The sequence below is a fragment of the Equus przewalskii genome, chromosome 1 (assembly GCF_037783145.1).
Source record: "Equus przewalskii isolate Varuska chromosome 1, EquPr2, whole genome shotgun sequence".
In the NCBI taxonomy this organism is placed as follows: Eukaryota; Metazoa; Chordata; class Mammalia; order Perissodactyla; family Equidae; genus Equus; species Equus przewalskii.
The window spans coordinates 115,398,324-115,421,781 of NC_091831.1; the positions used below are offsets into that span (position 1 = coordinate 115,398,324).

The following is a 23,458-nucleotide window of genomic DNA, read 5'->3' on the forward strand; positions in this document are numbered from 1 at the left end:
TGAGCCTAGGCTTTCAAATACTGCCCTGTGTTCTTATTTAATACTCACAATACCCCCGAGAGACAGCAATCATTACACCCATTGGTAAGGAGGGCTGACTGTTTACTCCGTATGTTGATGAGGAAACTGAGGCTCAAAGAGGTTATGTGACTTGCCCAAGGTCACACAGCTAAAACACAGCAGAGTTCGAAGTAAACCACAGTTGTGTTGGACTCTGAATCTACTGTTCATTCTAGTATATAACTATATATATAATTATATAGTATATAATTAGTATATAATATATAGTAGTATATATACTATATACTATATATAGTATATATACTATATAATATATAAACTATATAATATATACTTTTATATATATTATATATAGTATATAATAGTATATAATAATAGTATATAATTGCTGCCTACAGTTTTATGTATACACACAAATACACAAAGGCATACATTTCTCATGTACATAAACCCATGCACACACACACAAACATGTGCAAAGACATAGACACATGTACATATAAACATTGCCAAACTCAGACCCAGTATTGTCCAATGGAACTCTGTAGGTGTGGCCACTAGCCACTTGTGACTGTTGAACACCAGCAGTGTTGCTATAGAGCAAATGAGGAAGTGAACTTTAACTTAATTTTAATTAATTTAAATTTAAATAGCCATGTGTGGACAGTGGTTACTGTACTGAAGAGTGCAGCACTAACCTCCAAGTGCTCAGGAAGGGTCCAAGACAGGGCAAATGAACTCATGGTCAAAGCCACAGAGGAACGGAGCATGTGGTCACCTTGGAGGGCAGCCATGAAGGTAATCTGGCCTCGGTGGAGACTCAGATGCTCTGGCTTTGGTTCTGGAACAAGCACAGCCATGGATGGTCATTCCTGTCTTGCAGGTTTCCCTGGGCTCTGCCACTCAGTCATTTGACAAATATTTGCTGAGCTCCTATTCTGTGACATGTCCAACCGGGGCTCTGGGGGTACAAGGGTAAATAATACAGAGTCCCAGCCTGGGGATGCTCAGAGCCTGCATATGCGAGAGAGGGAGGAACTTAAATAGCAAGAGGGAAGACTGATGCAGGAGGCTGGGATGAGATTATAATTAACCTGCAGAGCCATGGGTGATAGAGATGACTATCTGTCCCCCAAAAATGTCACTGTTTCTCTTCCAGAATGTTGCTAGGAGTTGACTGCCTAACCAGGACTGTACCTGCCAGCCCTCATTTCATCCGGACTGTCCACATGACTATTTTTCAACGAGATATGAGTGGAAGTGATGTGTGCTACTTCTGGGCCAGGACTTTTAAGAAGCAGTTGGGGCTTTCTCATTCTCTCCTTCTTTTAGTGGCTAGAAGCAGAGGACTCTGAAGTACTAAAGAATAGTAGAAAGATGACAAGAAAGAAAGAGTCTGGATTCCTGAGTCACTCAGTCCATGGAAGAAAGCTCTCCACCCCTACCCCTACTCTCTAGATTATTATTTGAGTGAGAAAAAACTTCTATTGTGTTAAGCCATTGATATTTAGGGTTTATTTGTTACAGCAGCTTGTGTTACCTTAACTAATACACCATACAAAGTAGGACTTTGGTCTTTCTGATGTAGACACATCATATAAGCAGAGAGGTGCACGCGATAGGTACTTTGAAAGTGGTGCTGTGTGAAAGACTGGATGGGAAGGCAGGAATACCAGAGGAGAGTATTGCAGGGATCTGGTTAAAGAATGGAGAGGAAGATCAGAAGGAGAACACAGTATCCTTTAGGACTGGATGTGGAAAGAGGACAAAGCCAACACTGAGACTTCAGACTGGGAGCTGGGTGGATGGTGCCTCTGCTTCTCAGCCAAGATGGGGATAGAGAAGAGGAACAGGTTAGGGGGGTTCAGCCCGGCCTGTCACCATTAATGTCCACTCACCTGGGTGAGAGCTGTGACTCTGTTCCCCATGTCTGGGAGAATAGGGGGTTCATCGCCCACTTGAAAGTCAAAGTAGATGGTCTTGTGAGAGAAGGTGGAAAACTCATTACTGAAGCAGAACTGATACACGCCCTTAACCTCAGCCCGGTGCGTGAAGCTGTCATACTGCTTCTTGGTTTCCCTGTAGATGGTGTTTCCCAAGGGGTCCTCCACGTAGCAGTCAACATCATAGTGACCTCCAGTGATAACCTGACAACCACAAAAGACACCCTCAGTCTGCTGCTACCAGAGGGGCAGCCGCCACTTACTAAATGCCAACGAGGCACTGTGACTAGACTTTACAAATATTTTTGTCTTTTAATCTTCACAACCTTCTAAAGCAGGTGTTATGATGCTCCCCATTTTACAGAGGATGAAATTGAGGCTGAGAGACCTTAGGTAAATTGGCCATGATCACACTGCTTGAAAGTGACAGGGCTACAATTTGTATCCATGTCTGCCTGAATCCAAAGGTTTTGCTCTGCAAGAGTGCAATGAGCCTAATCCTTCCCATTGTCCAGAAGAGGAAACTGAGGCTCCGAGATTAAGTAAATTGCTGAACGGGTCTAGTACATGTTAGTATTATTACTGGTGGAATGCAAGGAGAAGGCGAATGTAGACGGTAGGGTTCACAGAATCAGCTAGTTGCCGAGGTGGGAGTCCTCAGAAGTCATTTAGTTCAAACTCTCTTTGTAAACACAGAAAGGCAGGACCTACGAGGGCAAAGGCGCACAGGTGTCAATGCTGTAACCAAGGGCCATCAGAGGACACAACCAACCATCTCCATCTGCTCCCAAACTTTACAATTTCCTTTTTGGGGCTGGCCCCATGGCCGAGTGGTTAAGTTCGCGCGCTCCGCTGCAGGCACCCCAGTGTTTCGTTGGTTCAAATCCTGGGCGCCGACATGGCACTGCTCATCAAACCACGCTGAGGCAGCGTCCCACATGCCACAACTAGAAGGACCCACAACGAAGAATATACAACTATGTACTGGGGGGCTTTGGGGAGAAAAAGGAAAAAAAAATAAAATCTTTAAAATTTCCTTTTTGTCTAGATAAAATTTGCTTCATGATTCATGAACTTTCTGATGCTGGAGGTGTTTACGCCCGGCCCAGCAGTGACCAGAAGACCTCTCAGGCCCCTCCAGCCTCACAATGATCACTTTTTGGTGACTGTACCTAGGTTGCGTCTGTTAACCCAGACACAGTTTGTACATTGTCCACAGAGATATGAAAAGTACCCAAATCAGCGACTCGGAGACCATCACATATGACACTGTCCCCAAGCTCAAGCCTCTTTTAGTCACTTTGACAAGAGAGGGCCCATCAAATGGCCTGCCCTTACTCCTGCTGCCCATGCCACCTCATCTCTGGAATGCCTGCCAGCACGCATCCGCAGGCAAATTGTTGTCTGGGTGTGATTCCCACTCAGCCCCCCAAACCTAGATCTGCTCACTAAACCTTAGGGGCAAATCCCTCTCCCAGGACCTGCTCCACACAAACTGTGAGCCTAGAGATCTGTCAAAGGAGCCGGCAGCGCAAGAACTGGGAGCTTTGCTGAACCATACGGCAACAGCTGAATCTGGCAGCCACACCACCACTGCTTGTAAATATTGCCAGGGCTCAAAGGCTGTGCTGAGACCTCCCTTCCAAAGCGCCCATTCTCACCACTTCTGCGCTCACCCCGCCTCGGACTTTAAACGCTGGAGAGACGGTTAAAATAAAACTATGAACCCACTTCCTCTCGCTGCCATTTTTCAATACACCCCGGGACAAAGTAGTCCAAGAGACTTGGGGCAGACTGCCTGAGTCCATTGACGAGAGCTGGCATTCCTTAGCGTCAAGGGGCCTGCAGGAAGTCATTCGGGCCAACTCCACAGGATCCAGGACCCGCCCCCGGGCATCCCCATCCCCGGTACACAACTCCGGCGCTACCTCCCGGGCCAACCGGGCCCGTCTCTGAGTGGGCTCTTATCAAAACGTTCCTCCACACAGGGATGTCAACTCGTCTCCCGTCATTCCCACCCGCTGCAGCCTCTTTGATTAATTCCAGCCACTCGGGTCAGGGGCGCACCAGTGCCCAGGAGAGACCTGGAAGGGGGAGAGAGAGGAGGCGCTTCCTGGCGCCCGGGCCTCACCTGGTAATCCAGGGAGAATTTCACGCCCTGCTCCACGTCCTCGTGGAAACACTGCTTGGCGCTGTCGGGCAGCTCGAAGGTGAGCTCTGCGCCCCGCGTTCGCTCGGCCCGGAGCAGGAGAAGCAGCAGCAGCAGCAGGAGCAGCGCGGAGGTGGAGCGCGGAGCCGCGCTGTCCATGATGTTCCCGGTCGAGCCCCACGGACCGCGGCTGGGGCGGCGGCTGCAGGACCTGGCAGGCTGCGCTAGAGCAGACGTGGCGCGAGGCGCGCGCTGCGCTTCCGGGAGGGCGGGCGACTCAGTGCGCAACCGCACGCTGCAGTGTGGGCCCGGGACCGAGGCCCAAGCGCGCCGCGGCCTCCCGGGCCCCTTCCGCAGGCTGCTCGTGCGCGCCGGCTGGGCTGGAAAAGGGGACTCGACCCCTCCGCGGCCTGCCCGGTTCTGCGGGTGATCTCCGCCGAGGCGAGGAGGTTTCCCCAGCGCGTCGCTATCCAGAATGGCGCCCTCCCAACAACCCCGACAGACGTTTTTCTGTCCCGCCCCCCCCCCCCCCCGCCCCCGGGACCACAGGGTTGAGCATCCCCCAGGTCCCCACTGGCTGCAGCAGCACAAGCATGCAGCAGCACAAGCATGGGTTAGGCGGAGGGAAGGTTTGCTGTTACAGGCTCGGCTTTCGACTGGTTCTGTAACTTAAGTCTCACGCTTCTCTCCTTGTCTAGAAATGGGTAGTAGACACAGTAGTTAGGAAGGCTACAGGAAAGAGATTATGAGAACGCTGGGAACCCAATGAACACTCCTTTCCTCATTCCCTCGCCTTCAAGTTGAAAAGGTGAGCTGTGGGTGGCAGGTGGTGGTGGTGAGAGTAAGTAAAACCTGGTAATTCCATAGTCTCTGGGGGAAGCAGACAAGCTCACACACAGATGCTCTCAGGAAGAGGCGAATACAAGTCTCTCGCTCAGCGATTTCAGGTATGTTTTGGCTGTCCGGACAAGTGGAAGATTCTTCTGGGATGTAATCTTTTTTTTTCTCTTTGATTTCTCAAAAGCGCTGAAAGCAGAGAAATTGATTTGCTGTCTTTTTTTTTTTTAAGGTATGCTTTTTGGTGAGGAAGATTGGCACTGAGCTAACATCTGTTGCCTGTCTTTTTCTTTTTTTCTCCCCAGAGCCCCAGTGCATAGTTGTATATCCTGGTTGTATGTCCTTCTAGTTCGTCTGTGTGGAACACTGCCACAGCATGGCTTGATGAACCGTGTGTAGGTCTCTCCCCAGGACCTGAACTGGTGAACCCGGCGCAGAAGCAGAGCTGACAAACTTCACCACCACGCCACCAAGCAGGCCCTTGATTTACGCTTATCTATTACCTTTGCTCTAAGAAGATATTTTGTATAATCATTACTGTGGGTTTTATATTCCCTATGATTAGATAAAACAAAGAGAAAAAACACTGGTTGTGGTCTTGCTACTCAGTAAAGAATTTTTTCAGGAGAGTGTTATTATATGCAGTATATCTTAATTTCAGCAAAGCGTTTTACTGCTCATGTAGGTCTCCTTATGGATAAGACTGAAGTGTACTGCCACTGGGCACATTTGACCATGGAACAATGTGCTAATGTATGTGAAAGCAATCTGTAGCCTGTGAAATAACATACCTGCATAATGTAATTATTAGTAATATTTACTGGCTCTGTACCATATTTGGAGAAGGCATGTCATCATGTACCTTGAGGCTCTTTCCATGGCTCTGTCTATTAAACATTATTTTCAATAACTGATAGCACATAAGTAATAATCATCTAATCTGGATGCAACAAGTGGAGAAACATGACAGAGGTTAGAGCAGGAGTACCTTGGCCAGCTGGAACACTGGGCTAAGACCAACAAAAAGAAATTTTGCTGGGTTAAATGTTAAGTCCTCCATTTAAGTTCCAGGAAAATACCTGCATACGCTCAGGGGTGGGAAGGCTGACTTGGCAGGAGCTGGAATCAGAGCATGTGAAGACTGATAATCAACTGTTAGCTGAATATAAGACAATAGAAATGGGTGAACTGAAAAAGGAACCCTGACTTGGACTGGGTTAATAAAAGAGCAGCATTATTGAAAGTAACTGTCACCCTGAACAGACAATGATCAGATCACATTTATTGTACTATTTTGGGAGGGACATTAATAAATTAGAAGGAATATTCACAGGGAGGTAATTAGAAGAGACCCAGTATAATAAGTTGGCGGGAAGGCTTTTCAAACAAGGTAAAGTCAAAGGAAACAGGATTTAACCTGGAAGAGTAAAAACTAAGGATGGAGAGAGCGTTAGCTTTAAATGTTTACATGACAGCAATCATAACACCTTCCATTTATAGGCATACCTCAGAGATATTACAGGTTCGGTTCCAGACAACCACAACAAAGTGAATTCACAAGAAAGTGAGTCACACAAATTTTTTGGTTTCCCAGTGAATATAAACATTATGTTTTGGGGTCAGCCCCAGTGGGCAGCTCAGGTTCGATTCCCAGGCAATTCTGTTAGCAGGCGTGCTGTCCTGGCAGGCCACATGCTACAAAACAGAGGAAGATTGGCATGGATATTATTAGCTCTAAGTGAAACTTCCTCAGCAAAAAAAATATATATATATTTACACTGTACTGTAGACTATTGTGTGCAATAATGTTATGTCTAAAAACAATGTACATACCTTTATTAACAAATACTTTGTTGCTAAATATGCTAACCATCATCTGAGCCTTCAGCAAGTTGTAATCTTTTTTGCAGGTGGAAGGTCTTGCCTCCATGTTGAGGCATGCTACAAAGACTCTTCCTTTTGTGAATGACTTCTTTGTAGCGTGCAATGCTATTTGATAGCATTTTACCCACAGTAGAACTTCTTTTAAAATTGGAGTCAATCTTCTCAAATCCTGCCACCACTTTATCAACTAAGCTTATGTAATATTCTAAATCCTTTGTTGTCATTTCAATAGTCTTCACAGAATCTTCACCAGGAGTAGACTCCATCTCAAGAAACCACTTCCTTTGCTCATCCATAAGAGGCAATTCCTCATCCGTTAAAGTTTTATTGTGAGATGGCAGCAATTCAGTCACATCTTCAGGGTCCACTTCTAATTCTAGTTCTCTTGCTTTTGCCGCTGCATCTGCACCTACTTCCTCCACTGAAGGCTTGAACCCCTCGAAGTCATCCATTAGGGTTGGAATCAAGTTCTTCCAAACTCCCGTTAATGTTGCTATTTTGGCCTCTTTACATGAATCACAAATGCTCTTCATGGCGTCTAGAATGGTGAATCCTTTCCAGAAGGTTTTCAATTTACTTTGCCCAGATCCATCAGAAGCATCGCTATCTGTGGTAGCTATAGCCTTCCAAAATGTATTTCTTAAATAATAAAACTTGAAAGTCAAAATGACTCCTTGATGCATGGGCTGCAGAATGGATGTTGTGTTCGCAGGCATGAGAACAACATTAATCTCCTTGTACGTCTCCATCAGAGCTCTTGGATGACCAAGCGCATTGTCAATGAGCCATAATATCCTGAAAGGAATCTTTTTTTGTTATGAGCAGCGGGTCTCAACAGTGGGCTTAAAATATTAAGTAAAGCATGTTTAAGTAGATACGCTGTCATCCAGGCTTTGTTGTTCCATTTATGGAGTACAGGCAGAATAGATTTAGCATAATTCTTAAGAGCCCTAGGACTTGTGGAATGATAAATGAGCACTGGCTTCACCTTAAAGTCACCAGCTGCCTAGCCCCTAACAAGAGAGCCAGACTGTCCTTTGAAGCTTTGAAGCCAGACATTGGCTTCTCCTCTCCAGCTATGAAAGTCCTAGATGGTATCTTCTTCCAATGTAAGGCTGTTTCATCTACATTGAAAATCTGCTGTTTAGTGTGGCCCCCTTCATGAATTATCTTAGCTAGAGCTTCTGGAGAACTTGCTGCAGCTTCTATCAGCACTTGCTGCTTCCCCTCGCACTTCTGTGATATGGAGTTGGCTTCTTTCCTTAAACCTCATGAGTCAACCTCTGCTAGCTTCAGACTTTTCTCTGCAACCTCCTCACCTCTGTCAGCCTTCACAGAATTGAGGAGAGTTGGGGCCTTGCTCTGGATTGGGCTTTGGCTTGAGGGAATGTTGTGGCTGGTTTCATCTTCTATCCAGACCACTAAAACTTTCTCTATATCAGCAATAAGGCTGTTTTGCTTTCTGATCATTCACGTGTCAGAGTAGCACTTTTAATTTCCTTCAAGAAATTTTCCTTTGCATTTGCAACTTGACTAACTGTTTGGCACAAGAGGCCTGCCTTTCAGCCTATCTCAGCTTTCAACATGCCTTCCTTATGAAGCTTAATCATTTCTAGCTTTTTTTTTTTTCTTGGCTGAGGAAGATTAGCCCTGAGCTAACAGCTGTGCCAATCTTCCTCCACTTTATCTGGGGGTCACTGCCACAGCGTGGCCAATGAGGGGTGTAGGTCTGTGCCCAGGGTCCAAACCTGCAAACCTGGGCCATTGAAGTGGAGTGCACCAAACTTAACACTACACCATGGGGCTGGCACCTCTAGCTTTTGATTTAAAGTGAGAGATGTGTGACTCTTCCTTTCACTTGAACACTTAGAGACCATTGTAGGGTTATTAACTGGCCTAATTTTAGTATTGTTGTGTCTCGGAATAGGGAGGCTGAGGCGAGGGAAAGAGATGGGAAACAGCCAGTCGGTGGAGCAGTCAGAACACACACAAAAGTTTTTGATTAAGTTTGCCATCTGGCCACAGTTCGTGGCATCCCAGATTAATTACAATAATAACATCAAAGATCACTGATCATAGATCACCATAATAAATATAATAATAATGAAAAAGTTTGAAATATTGTGAGAATTACCAAAATGTCACAGAGATCTGAAGTGGGTTAATGCTGTTGGAAAAATGGCGCCAATGGACTTGTTCATGCAGCGTTTCCACAAACCTTCAATTTGTAAAAAAAACACAATATCTGTGAAGCACAACAAAGCAAAGCACAATAAAACAAGATATGCCTGTATTTAGCACTATGTACCTGTCACACTGCTAGCTACTTAGTATACATATTTTTTTTTAAGATTTTATTTTTCCTTTTTCTCCCCAAAGCCCCCCGGTACATAGTTGTGTATGCTTAGTTGTGAGTCCTTCCAGCTGTGGCATATGGGACGCCGCCTCAGCATGGCCCAATGGGCGGTGCCATGCCCATGCCCAGGATCCAAACCAGCGAATCCCCGGGCCACCGAAACGGAGCATGCAAATCCAACCACTCAGTCATGGGGCCGGGCCCTACTTTACATATTTTACGTTAATTAATCCTCACTGACAATCAAGCAAAAAAATATTTTTTCCCCTTTGGCAATGAAGAAACAGAGTGTTTAATTCTGTTCTCAGGATGTTTAATTCAATAACGTTTCTGTTTCTGTTAGCCTTTGCGTGTAACAAACTGCTCAGTGGCTTAAGCCAACAATGACTTATAACTTCTCATGATTTTATGAGTTGGCTGGGTATTCTTCAGATGGCTTTGCTTGGGCTTCCTCTCACAGCCATCTTCAGCTGGAGGCTCTTCTAGGCTGGGAGTTCCAAGATGGTCCCACTCACATGTCTGGCGGCTGATGCACAGTTGGCTGGGAGACCTCAGTTCCTCCATGTATCCTCTCCTCTCCTATAGGCTGGATGATTTCCTTCTATGACAGACTGAGGGCAGCATCCCAAGAGAGCCAAAATGGAAACAGCAAGGCCCCCTGAGAACCACACTCCAGAATTTGCCCAGTATCACTTTTGCCACATTCTGTTGGCCAAAGCAAATCACAAGCCCAGCCTAGATTCAGGGTGAAGAAATAGACTCCATCTCTGGACGGGAAGAGCTGCAAAGTCACATTCAAAGGAGAGGCATACTGAGATGGCAGGAATTTGTGGCCATTAAACAATCTGCTAGAGTACCCAAACTTACTCAGCTTGTTAATGGCTAAGCCAGCAATTGAGCCTACATCTGCCTAATTCTACAGGCCACCTGCTTCCCACCAAACATGCTGTCTCTGCCATACTTTGGGGTACATATGTCCTGCATGTTCCATCTGGCATAACTTGAGACAAAGCATGAATCTGACACTGAGGTACACTTTTACTCAACCTAAGAAACAACTTTCTGGCAACTAGAGCTTTCCAAAACTTAATGAACAGGGGTAGTGCATTTTTTCATCCCTTAAAATATTCAAGCAGAGACTGGATAAATAACCAACCACTTGGAATGATGTAGAGATGATTCAGGAACTGGGGGATGGATTGTAATGGTTGAGGACCTCTAAGGTTCCTTCCAATTTTGCATTCCATTGTATATGGTTGGAGGTGCTACAAGTAGGAGAACTTGGGGAAAAAAAAAAAACTAAAACATTACCTGTCCACTTTAGTATTGGGCTGGCTTCTGTGAAGGCCTTTTAAAACGCTAAATAAAAGTGAGTATCTTAATAAATGCAGAAAAAACATGCGATAAAATTCAACATCCATTCACAATGAAAACTCTCAGCAAGCCAGAAATAATAAGTAACTTCCTTAATGTCATACAATTATCTATAAACCTCATGGTCAATGACAAAATGTTAAAATCTTTCCCTTTGAAATTGGGAATAAGACATGAAAGCCATTATCACAACTGCTATTCAACATTGTTCCAGAAATTCTAGGGAGTAAAGTAAGGCAGGAAAAAGAAATAAAAGGATAGGAAGTGGAACTGTGAAAGTCAGAATAGCATTTATGTCTGAGGGGACGAAGGGGGCAGCCGTTCGGGAGGAACGCCCAAGAGAGCCTCTCCAGCGTTCACATTGTGACTCTGTTGAACTGCACGTTTACTTTGTATGACTTCTCTGTATGTGTATTTTACTTCACAATTTAAAGGGTTTAAAAAGTAAGCATATTAGAGTGAGACAGCAGTGTAAGGTGGACCTATCTGTGCCCTGAAGCAGGACTTTTAATTGTCCTATGCAACAAGAGCACTCCCCAGCATGCAGTTGGGATTTGAAAGAAAATCAGTACCTATCCATGCCTCATACATGTAATTGATGGTGAGGAAAGAAAACAATGTAGCCACTGTCTGTGCATGGACTAAGGCAAATAGAAAGTTTGCAAACCACTTAGCATTACCATGGAGATATAATCAATACCAGGCTTTCCCCATACAAGCAAACCAGAGAAAGGTAACACACACTGCCCTCCCGAGACTTACCAACTTCCAGAACAACTGTTTTTGTACCTGTCCAGCATTTAACCATCCTTCCTATCAGGAGAATCCCAGACTTGGTGGGAAGCCAGACTCTCATCACAGCACCAAAGAGGGCCAAATATTCCCTTTCTCTTTGCTTTCAGGCCCCAAGAAATGTGGACATGTGACCCAAGCTCTACCAACTGGATGTTCTTTGATTTGAATCTCGAGGGGGTTTTCCAAAGACATGGGGACGTCACAGGTTACTGATGGCAGCGGTAAGATGGAAAGTCTAGTGGTGTGAGAGCAAGTGCCCAGGAGCAGACGTGCCACCCCCTGCATCCCGAGCAGAGGGTTTCTCCGGCATGATTTTGGCAGTGGACTTGGCTACTCCGCCTGTCTGAAGGCCTGCCCCTTTTGTGACTCTATTTCCATTCTTCTCATTGGTCCTATAGACTTTGAGATTTTTAAACTTAAGTGGAATTTGACTAGATTTTTCATTACCCCCAAAACAGCTAGAAAGCCAAAGGATTTGCCCAAAATGTCAAGAAGGAATGGGGAATTCCACGAAGTACTTTTGAAGGCAATGCTTAGAGTAAAATAATCTTTTTTATGATTATTGATAAATTGGCTATATAATTATGTGTTGTGGAAGCACGAGGTCAGGAGAATGCTTTGAAATAGCTTTTCTCAAATGTTTTGTGTTTGTAGCACAGAAGAGGCACATACGCTACTTCCACTCATAGCCCGTTTCCCTCCGTTCATCTCAGGGCCCTGCTCCATCACAAGGTGAATGGGAAGATTTGCCTTCCACGGTGTCCAGAAGGAGGGGAGAACTGAATGTTGGTGAATACTGTTTCTATCTATCACACGATAGTAAACTAATAAGAATAAAAAACATAACAAAGACAGTTTCTGATAAAGGCAGGTTAGATTATTTGAAACTAAGTTCCCTCTGAAAATAACTAAAAATACAACTTTAAAAATGTTTTCTAGAAAGCATCAAAGACCTGACAAGATTGCCAAGAATTACCATGCCAAAATTGAAGAGAAAGTAGTAACCTAGAGAGGGAGGTACTCTCAAATGTTACTTTTCCCATCAGGTCATTTGCCAATCCTGAAAATTTTGAATTTTCATTTTTACAGCCATCCAGGGAGAGTAGACAGAAAACAGAGCCTGAAAGAGGGGGCTGGAGGCTCTTCATGTCCCTTTCCTGCCCAGGAACTGCCAACCATTACCCGCACTAACCACATTCCCCTCAATTCCTGACTTCACTGACGCATCATGACCCCCCTCCTCCTAATCATGCCACTAGTCCCCACCATCACCTCTGATCTAGTAAGTTCCACAGTCTATCTTTGGAGCCCACATACTATGACAGTCATTTTCAACTCCATGACTTTGCTTGTGTTGTTTGTATACCTCAGAGGGTCTGCCAGCTCCATCTGGGGACCCTGTCCCACACACCCTCCACAAAACCTCTACCTACTTGTGATGGCTAATTTTGTGTGTCATTATGGCTGGGCCACAGGGTGCCCAGATATTTGGTCAAAGATTATTCTGGGTATTTCTGTGACGTGTTTCTGGATGAGATTAACATTTAAATCAGTCAACTTTGAGTAGAGCAGATTGCCCTCCATAATGTGGGTGGGCCTCATTCAATCAGTTGAAGGCCTGAATAGAGCAAATGGCTAACCTTCCCCCAAACAAGAGGAATTTTCCAGCAGGCGGCATTCAGACTTGAACTCGAACATCAGCTCTCCTGGTTCTCCAGCTTGCCAGCTCACACTGCAGATTTTGGACTTACCAGCCTCCATAACTGTGTGAGCCAATTCTATAAAATAAATCTTTTCATATAGATATATATATATATGGAAAATATGCATATTATTATATATGCCTCATATATATCATACATATCCTATATATTCCATATATAATATAGTATATGTAATATCTTAGTGGTCTGTTTTTCTGGAGGACTTGACTAACACACTCTTCTTATAATCTATGTTGCCTTGCCCTCTCCCTTTATAAAATCATTCTTTGCTTCTTTTGTATCAGGGGAGCTCCTTATGGTACTTTGCTAAAATTAAGGTATAAGTGACATATAATAACCTACATATATTTAAAGCGTACAATTTGATAAGTTTTCATATGTGAATACACATGTGAAACCATCATCATAATCCTGATAATGAACATATTCATCTCCCCAAACTTTTCTCATTCCCTTTGTAATCCCTCCCTCTTGTGTCTCCCCCACCTCCCCCTCCACCCCCCCAACCACTGATATGCTTCCTATAAGTATACATTCATTAGTATGTTCTAGAGTTTACACAAATGAAATCATATAAGAACAATCTTTTTAGTATAGCTTCTTAAACTCAGCATAATTACTTTAAGATGTGTTCTTGTTGTAATGTATGTCAATAGTTCACTCCTTTTTATTGCTGAGCAATATTCTATTGTCCACATATGTATGGGGTTTTTTCTGGTGTCTCTAATTGTTTCATTGACCTATCTGTCTGTATTTATACTATCTCTATCCAACCTTGTTTATGAATACAAATGCAAAAAGAATCATAATCAAAAGATTAGTCTTGCTCTTTTCATTTAAGTTTTTAGATAAATGCTATGAAATATTCTTATTTCATTTTTATTCTATATGGAAAACAAATTGTCCAAGCACCATTTATTAATCTGCAATGCCACCTCTATCATACCAAAATTTTCCATCTATGCGAGGGACTGTATCTAGGTTCTTTCCTCTGCTTTTGTGGGTCAGTTTATTTATTATTGCATGTTATCACATTGTTTTAATTATTATAACTTCTTGAATCTTGTCATCTGGTACCATAATCCTTCAAATCTTTTTATTATTTTTTGAAATTGCCTTAGCTATTTTCAGCTCTTTGCTCATCCATATGAATTATAGAATGGTTTTGTCACTTTGAATGAAAAAATCCTGTGAATATTTTCATTGTAATCACCTTAAAGAAAACTCAGTTTTGCTATATACCAGCAATATCCAATGGTGTGGGAAAGAATATCATAGTCAAAAAAGCAACAAAAATACATAAGATGCCTAGTAATAGGATGAAAAAGAAATTTGTAAGAGCCCTATGAAGAAAACTAAACAGTTTAAGTTTAATAAACGAAGGATAAAAAATGAAGATTTGGATTTTTAGAGGAACAATCCATGTCTGGATTGGGAAATTTAAGCTTTTAAAATGTTAATTTGCACCAAAATAACTAAATATCAAAGAATACCAATCATAGTCTCAGTACTTTTTTAACGCAATAAAATTATTTTAAGAAGTAATTTGTCCAGTGTAAGAGAATTAAGAAGGGACTTGACCCGCCATATGTGAAAGTGACTTAAAACTCCACAGTAAGTAAAATAGTGTGCTGTGATATGGTACGGAAAGACAAATACATCAGTGGAATGTAATAGAATGGAACAGAATAGAGTGGGGTGGGATGGGATGGGATGGGATGAGGGAGTTCAGAAACAGACTCAAGGATTTTAAAAGAAAGAATTTAGTATATTATAAAGATGACATTTCAAATCAGTGAATGCTATCAGGATGCTTTTGGCTTCATGTAAATGAAAAAACTCCAACTAGACTAAATTATATATATTTAATCTATGTTAAATAGAATGTAGAATTCTAGAATATATTATTCATAACATATATATCCTAGGATATATTATTTCATATAGCAGAAAGTTCAGAGGTGATGTGGGTTCCAGGCATAGCACGACCAGGGCTACAGTCCATTTCCCTGCTCTTCTCTTGGCTTTGCCCTCCTCTGTATGTTTGCCTTTATACTTAAGCCCTATTCTCTCATTGTCACAAGAATGTTGTCCAACCAAACAAATAAGCTTGGGACAACCTGTTTATTTGGTCATGTAGCGTGGAAGGAAGAGAAAATCTTTTCTTCAGTCATAGGATGTATGTCCTTTGCTTCAGTCCAATTGGTCCAACTTACGTTGTGTACTCATCTCTGGTTAAAAGGAGAAAGCCATGTGCTGATTGGCTCAGGCTGGATCCTTTAGCCAGTCACAGATAAGGAGAATGGGATTGTCATAATTAACTCAGACCAATCAGAACTTCCCTTGGAGCTGGGGATGAAGTCAGCTTTCCTTGAGTCAAAAGGGCTGCAAGGATATAGGGTGGCTACATGAGCAAAGTTAGGATTTAATAGGAAGGAGAAAGGATGAATCAAATTGGATAGGCCACCAACAGTGCCTACTGCAGTGAAGAAAGAATTAAATACTTATTAAATTGTAATGGAATAATTAAAAAATTAATTTAGACCATTACCTCTCATCATATGAGAAATTCTTTTGCCCTAGGTCAAGAGTGTCTGTGGTTCTGGGTCCATCATCCTAGAGGAGGCAGAGCACTCCAAAAGGGATATCCAAGTGGTCTTCTTTCATCAGGTTGTTATTTGGACTGGTTCGTACTGGCAAGACCTTGACCCCTTCTAGCCTTTCACTCCATCTTTTTCTCTTCTTCCACTTCCCTCCAATCCTCATACATAATGATTACCCTTTTCTCCAATAAATGTCACTAGATTTTAACTTTATAATTTCAGAAGACCCCTTTCCACAATCAGTCTGCTAGAACTAGACCACAAAATCACCTTCAGCTAAGGCATCCTGGTGAGAATTGCCAGACAATTTTTTCTATGTTGACTTGATCAGATATTACAGTCCTGTGCTGCATCATGTTTTGATTAACAACAGACCACATACACAACAGTGGCCCCATAAAATTAGTACCACATAGCCTAGGTGTGTAGTAGGCTATATCATCTAGGTTTGTGTAAGTGCACTCTATGACGTTCACACAGGCATGAAGTCACCTAACAATGCATTTCTCAGAACACATCCCTGTCATTAAGTGACACATGACTGTGTTATAGCTGTAAAACACTTACCTCCTTTCATTTCCCAAGACCCACACCCTATTCTTGATGTCTTTCCCAACTAAATTCCAAGTGCGATGCAGGCTCTTTCCTTCCTACTGTATACATACCATTTTGTAACTTGGACTATACATGAAATGCTATGAATCTCACTACATTACCTTTGGATCTAAGAAATGTCACATTTCTTTACTTTTTTAAATCAAATTAAAATTGATTCTAGTCCCCTCCCTCCCCTTCACAAAGATGGTAAGAAAACCCATCTCCGTCATGATGGAGCTCTCCCACCTCTGTCCCATGGAGGTCTTAAGCAGTGCACCTCATTCAGGTTCTGAGAGCCCTTTGATCCTCCTGCTCACCAGTCATCATGCTGATGTGTTCACTGTCCAAACGGCAGTGTTTCTTCAAGGCAAGTGGCTCGATGCCCTCCTGCCCAGCTTGACCAAGGCCCAGCCTCCCAAGATGCACCATCTAGCCACTCCTCTCTAAGGTTTTGCTCTGGAAAGGAGCAAGTTCCACTCAAAGGACCCCAACATTTTGAGCCTTTTATCAATCTTCGAATGCACTCCCTCACTCAAGGTTTGCCACTTTGGCCTTGTCTCTCATCACTTCTCCCTCTCCCCCACCGTTTTCTCTTCCTCCAGGAGCGTCCCTCATAATCTCTCCTCAAAGGATTTGGAACCAATATTAGCTTCCTTTTTCTGGGTATAGAAGTGAAAATAGTCCCTTTTTTTTCTTTTTGTTAACTGTAGTATAAGCTTGACAGTTGGCTTTTCTTTTTGTAAAGTAAGTACTTGACAAGTTTTGATTGCTAGGCATCTGCTACAAAGAGGCATTCACGTCAAAGACGGCTATCTCAAATAAACACTTTGCCAGCCACACAACTAGATAAAGAGCCAGGCTGTGACTTGCCCCCTCCTTTGTTTTGGAGATCTTGGTTGATTTCAATAACTGACCATTTGGGCCGCTTGTTTTTTCTCTTCCTGTGCTTTAAATTCCTGCTCTTGTGTTTTAAATTCATCAATAAAGAGTAAACCTGTGAAACCCTAGGGCCCACCCTTGACCTCAATAAAAGCAAAACCTGGGCTTGTACCCTCTCTCGCTCACTCTCTCTACCTGTGACCTTGCTGTGGGGCCCCAAGTGTGCCATGTAATTTCTGGGACTTGTTAGGTAATAAACCTTGTTCTTCAAAGTTTCCTGATGGTTACTGCTGAGAGCATTTTGCAATCATAATAACCACAAGGGCTGGTCCAACCATAATATTGGTTATCAATAGGCTAAGACCGGCACAAAACAATGTAACTTGTTTCAACAGTCTAGGAAAGAACTTTAGGGTAAGGTGTAGAACTGTCTAGAGAATCAGGAAGTCTGGATGAAATTTGAAGCATAGAACTCGAGAGTTTAAGAGACAAGGGAGACCTTCCAGCTACTTCCTTTGATTTTTGCTGCCCTGCCATTGAGTAAGAGCTAAGGGAAACAGCTTAAATTAACACTCATCAACATTAGAAATAGGGTCTAGGAGGGATATCCAGTGATCATTAAGTCCCTACCAGTAGCAGGTAGGAGGTGCAGCCCTGGGGGAGCCCAAACAGCATGGGCCAAGTAAAGATGCCTGCCCCTCATAGCGATGATGCCCCTTCTCATTCTTTGCCTTCTGTTTTTTTAGCCAGGAGAGAAACTATAATACTTATGTAATTAAAATTCTTTTTTTAATTATGTGTACATAAAATATCGGGTGTTTGCTAAGGTTGGCATCATGAGGCAGTCATGTCAATCCCATCTTAAGGAAAAAGTAATATTCATAATTGAGATTTCACTAAGAGAAATGGGAAATACTATTGAAGGATTGCAATATAGCTTTTATTGGCATATGACAAATATCTAAATAGCTCTGTTACTTGGATTTTGATGCATCCTTGAGCACATTGTCAGCTTGACACTAGGATGAAGCACTGTAGAGAGCCAGTCAAGCAACACACGACACATCTGAAGTACCAACACACACAAAGGAAGAAGGCCAGACGCAGCCTGTATTTGGCAGAGTACCATTTACTGGATGAAATTCTAAGAGAATAGACAATGGATTTAAACAAACAAACAAAAGAAGGCTTTGGAATGTATAGAAATCAAACCGAAGTTCCAAACTTTAAACTTCAGGCACATTTTCAATAATATATTTTGATAAACATTCCAGAAAGTCTTAAGTACATGGGTTATTGAAACTATAGTTTGCAGCTACCTTCTGTAGTGACTCTAGGATTCCAGAAAGAAAAGCTAATCTCTAATCTAGATAGCATGTTTGAATCTAACTATGCTTTAAAAAACGTGTTCTTGTGAGATTTGTTGACATGGACAAAATTGCCTATTTATGCATTAACCAAGATAAAGTGTTGTGATTATTGTATTATTTTGGAGCAGTCTAATTCAGCTAAGGCCTCGTCAAGTAGTCATGAAATAAGGTACTACCCTGATAACTGTCTAGAGAAAGGCCAATGGAAAAGTCACAACTGACTGGCGCAGGCAATGAGTGGCATAAGAGTACCTGGTGTTATGCATTTGTGCGATGGACAGACTATTCCAAAGGGTCAACTCACCACGTTTAGTGTTTCACCTAAGTTAATTGCTACGAATGTACCACATTCACTACTTAGGATAAATTAGGCTTTCAAATCTTAGCTAAAAGTTTAGGAAAATTCTCCTATGCAGTATCTTGCTATCCCCACAGTTAGATACTACTAGCAGAGGTTAGTTTTAACTGATGCTAACAACAGTTGGAAAACTACTTACAGTGTACAGTGTGTGTGTACTTGAGCTGCTGAGAACAATGGTTATCTGTGTGAGTCTCTCTTTAATGCGCTGGAGAGTTGTTTCTTTGCCTATGATCATGTCCACTTGGTAAGAACTGTGAATGACTTAATGGTTCTGAAAAGCATGTAGATTGTTCACACTAGACCAAGCTCACGAGCCACAGGTTTTCACTAGCTTGTGTGCTTTTCTTCTCATTTTCTTCCCTTCCTGCAAAGTACAAGAGGCCATTAACACTCATGTTTGTGTGTTTGCCAAGGATCCTGAAGGCCCATGTTGTATATTAATTAGTCATCTTACTAAAGCACAATTTGAATTGCCTTTAAGGTAGTGGGAGAGCCTCGCTAGCCAGCCAGACCAAGCAGCTTTTTGTTCTTGATATATTTCTACCATGTACACAGTTGTTCTCCTAGGACAGTGGTGATAAACCGAGGTAATGCTGCCTCAGGAGATGTCTGGAGACATTTTTGGTTGTCACAACTAAGGGGAAGATGCTACTGGTATCTCATCGGTAGAGGCCAGAGATGCTGCTAAACAGCCTACAATCCACAGAACAGCCACTCATAACAAAGAATTATCCAATCCAAAATGTCAATAGTGCTGAGGTTGAGTATGTGCCTGCCCTAAAGGCATTATTAAAAAATAAACATTTGGTTTATTTATAACCATCATTAGCACTTTTTGGGGGGATACTCAGATAAATTTCTAGTAAATGTCATTATAAAAATGGTGTGATATGTAGATTTTCTATGGCAGAATTTATTTTACCTTACGAATGAGTTATAGGGCTCAGTATTCATATAATCACTGAGGATCTCAAGAGGACACTTGAATTTTTCAGCTAGATTTTCCTTTACTTTCTGTAGGATATTATGTATTATTTGAGATTTTGAGGCTTCAGGGGTCTGAAGAAGTAAATTGAAATTAGTTACGTTTTATCCAATTTCTTCCACCCTTGCCAGGCACAGTAACAGGCACTTTCATACGTTGTCTCATTTAATTCTCACCACAGCCTCCCAAGGGGAAGCATTATTAACCCCTTTTTACAGATGAGAGAATGAAGGCTAAGAGAAGTTAAGATACTTCCTCAAGGTCACGCAGCAGGTAAATGATGAAACTGAGATGCAAATCCAAGGCTCAGAGCTTTTACTCTTTCCTCTATATGATGTTATCCCCAAGGACTGCTGAATTTTTTTAACCATAGAACAAATATATCTAAGCAGCATGAAATGAAAAATAGATGGGAAAATAACCAGGAATATCTTCATCTAAAATGTGGCTACATTATACCAAATGTGCTAAGTCTCTGCTTCCTGTCTTGGGTTTGTGCAAAGTAGTTAAAAGAGTTGTGCAGGTTATTTCTAAAAATCTCCCATTTCCTAATTCAGGCAAAGAAGAAGCCGGATTTTTCTTGCATTACCTAGCTAAGTGGTGGGGAAATGACCATGAGTATCCCCTAAAATTTTCAGGCTACAAAATTAAATGGTGCCCACTGCTTCTGGCCTAAGAGCCATCCACTCTACCTTTTAATCATGCACATCCCGTCATCACTTATCACTCTGGTTTGGAGAGATCTCATCAAATTTTCTTAAGAATAATCAGAAAACATTTCTTATAGGTCTATTCTATAAATTGTGTCATGTTCGTCTCCAAATTAGTTCACAGACCCTGACTGTTTTCACAAGATTTCAACACGGAGCCTGTGTCAGGACAGGGGTGTGAGGGACAAGATTCATCTCTGAGGCACCAACTACTGTGACACATTACACTTTGGAGGACATATAGATGTGATATTTGGGGTCTCATAGCACATCCAAATTAGTCTGTGAACAAAGTACATTACCAGAGTTCTGGAAGATCTCGACCATGCTATGCTAGACAGTGCCCCAGGACATGGTAAGAGGCAGGACCCACATGCCTGAACCTTTGTGATGGGGAGTTCTATTTCTACTCCTCCAGATGTAACTCAGATACTCAGATTTCATAACTTAGGGGCTGCTTTTGAGCTTCTGCACATTCTAACAAATATTAAAGCCTCATTTTCTTTTAGGCACTTTGTAGATTTATTACAAATGACATACTTCAAATACCATCTTTTGACTTAAATTACTGTTTGTCTGATAGAAAATAACTGGTGTCAACAGCCTTAGATCATTATCCTTGCTATGCTTATTTCAAATTCCAAAGGTTTTCTTCCTTTGGGGAATTTTTTTTGGTAATTTCATCTTCAAAACCCAATTATCCTGCGCTCTTTTCAAATAGGGCTATAAAAACCCAGAGATTGTTTCCAAAGGAGAGCAGCATCCTGTTTCCTTATCTTCTGAAGCAGCCACACACCAACATTAAGGAATGATCAGAATGCACAAAATCTGCATGGCTGTGTTAGTCTAAATTATGGTACCATTCAGAAACCATACAGATTTAAAAAAAAAAAAAACTCTCTTTAAAAGCTTCTAGGTCATGATTTCTTCGAAGTCAGACAACTGCTTCATCTGTTCAACTTGCATAGAATGCCTTCTGAGGAGCTTCTTTTTACTTCTCAACTCAACTCTCTTTGGTGAACTAGGAGCAACAGGAACCATGGATTTTAAGCCACCAGCAAGTGGAGAGGAAGGTTTGCTGCTGGATCTAACATCCAGGACAGGTGGGTTCAGATTTATATTTAAAGGTGGAAGGAAGCCAGGCCTAGTGTGAGAAATTCGGTCTAGTAGCAAAGTTCCAGAACCTCGTCTTTCTAGAAGATGTGGTGGCCTACGGCGCACTGAGCTGGGAGATGTGCTGGGCACGGTGTCCAGGGACTCCCGAGAGCCATGGAGAAGAGACAAGTGGGAGCTGTTGAGCTTCTTTCTATCTAAAGGTCCTTTGCCTGATTCAAGGGAAACGGAGTTGGATGGGTCAGCCCCTGGCTGCAAATCTAAATCATAGAGGTCATTTTCTAGCTGTTTGAGGGATGCTGCATCTTTGAGTCCAGAGGGACCGGATGAGCTGATACCACCCTTCTCTTGGTCAACAGGGAGAGTTCCTCTTCTGGCCAGACGTGGGTGGGAAGCCTGACCTTTCTCATAGGCTGCCTTCCAGGATGCTGGTGCTGAAGAGGCTGAAATCTTCAGAACCTGCTCTGTGACCAGGGGGAAGAGGGTGAGGTCTTTGCCATCAATACTGTTGGTTCTGGAAAGGGGCCCCCTTTTGGGGAAGGACACATCACTAATGCTTTTGACGACCTCATTGTCGATGCTGGCACCATGGGTCTCATCCTGATGCATGGAGGCTGCCAGCACAGAGGGCGCGATCAGGCCCCAGGGTTCAGACTGGAGCCTCTTCAGTTGGGGTAAACGGGCCCTTTTGAGGTTCCCGACTTTCCTGGTGGGTGACTCGAGCTCATTAAGAGCCTTAGAGGTGTTGCAACCACTTGGGTGCCCTGTTTGGAGGCTGAAGAAGTCATCTTCCTTCTCACTGGGTGGACAGCCCAGGCCTGGAGCCTTCAGTTCAATATTTGAGGGAGATGCACACAGTGGAGGCGACTGTCTGTCTTCTACTTTGGGTGAAGGAGGGACATTAAGATACTGTTTGGTGGTTTTGGTGCCTGAAGATGATTTATCCGTTGTTATAATAATCACCTCCTTCCCTTTGGCTTTGCAGGCATCAAGGAGATGTTTCAGTGCATCTTTGTCATCTGCGTTAATTGCATAAACCAGGGCTGAAGCCCCAGTACGATCCTCGAGGCTGGGATCTGCTCCGTTCTCCAGTAACAAGGAAACCACCTCTCCTCCAGCTCTTCCGATGCAAGCATGGATGAGAGCAGTCTTGCCAGACTTGTCCTGAATATTGGGGTCTGCCCTATTGTCCAGCAGGTACTTCACCATCTTGGACTTGCTGATGCTTTGCTGGTCCACATGTTTGGTGATGCATGCCACCATGAGAGCTGTTTCACCTTTGTCATTGCTTTCGTTGATATAAGCCCCTCCTTCTAGGAGAAGTCTGGTCAGCCTGAGCCTCCCCAGCCACACAGCCTTTAAAAGTGAGTTGCCATCAGTCCTCAGTTCGGTGTCATCATCCATCATGCTGACTACAGCTTAGAGTCTCTGAGCCACAGTGGCAGTCAGACCTAGCAAGGGAAGAAGAGAGAAAAATGTCATGTATTCTATAGCAGATCTGAGCAGAGTGGTTGTTACAGCGTCTGGATACAGTCATATCCCAGCCCGATCCCAAGTTAGGCTGCCTGGGTTACATTCTTTAACTTCTCTGAGTCAGTTTCTTCATCTGGAATATGTGTGTGTTTGAGGGGTGGGCATAGCAGTAAGCTACCTCGTACGTCATTGTAAAGATTAAATGAGATAGTGTATGTAAGACACTTACCCACGTGTAAAGCAGTTGCGTAATGCCTAGCATATAGTAAGCAATAGAAAATGCA

At 42.9% G+C, this 23,458-nt stretch overlaps 2 protein-coding genes and 1 long non-coding RNA gene across 6 annotated transcripts in view; 1 reads left to right on the forward strand and 2 right to left on the reverse strand.

The window, feature by feature from the left end:
- Positions 1-4,595, reverse strand: part of TMED3 (transmembrane p24 trafficking protein 3) — a 52,531-nt gene extending 47,936 nt beyond the window's left edge. For 2 of the 4 annotated variants that reach the window (XM_070572993.1, XM_008508850.2), the window contains exons 1-2: positions 4,096-4,587; positions 1,920-2,168 (exon numbers count right to left, since the gene is read on the reverse strand). In XM_070572993.1, the coding sequence (XP_070429094.1) occupies positions 1,920-2,168; positions 4,096-4,272 (426 nt within the window). In that variant the 5' untranslated portion in view covers positions 4,273-4,587. Of the gene's footprint in view, positions 1-1,919; positions 2,169-4,095 lie in introns of all 4 variants that reach the window. The other 2 variants (XM_070573003.1, XM_070573013.1) reach the window with 2 other exon arrangements.
- LOC139075589 (uncharacterized) lies at positions 4,416-7,501 on the forward strand. Its single transcript, XR_011526173.1, has 3 exons — positions 4,416-4,554; positions 4,812-4,921; positions 5,256-7,501. It is a non-coding gene; the product is annotated as an uncharacterized lncRNA (long non-coding RNA).
- Positions 7,502-18,080: 10,579 nt separating this feature from the next.
- ANKRD34C (ankyrin repeat domain 34C) lies at positions 18,081-23,108 on the reverse strand. The gene has a single exon (XM_070573060.1). It carries the CDS (start codon positions 23,106-23,108, stop codon positions 21,501-21,503), a length of 1,608 nt encoding a protein of 535 aa, XP_070429161.1. The 3' UTR covers positions 18,081-21,500.
- Positions 23,109-23,458: the final 350 nt, after the last annotated feature.

Bases quoted from the DNA above. Each gene is read 5' to 3' on its own strand.
- ANKRD34C (XM_070573060.1), bottom strand. From the start codon at position 23,108: ATGATGGATGATGACACCGAACTGAGGACTGATGGCAACTCACTTTTA.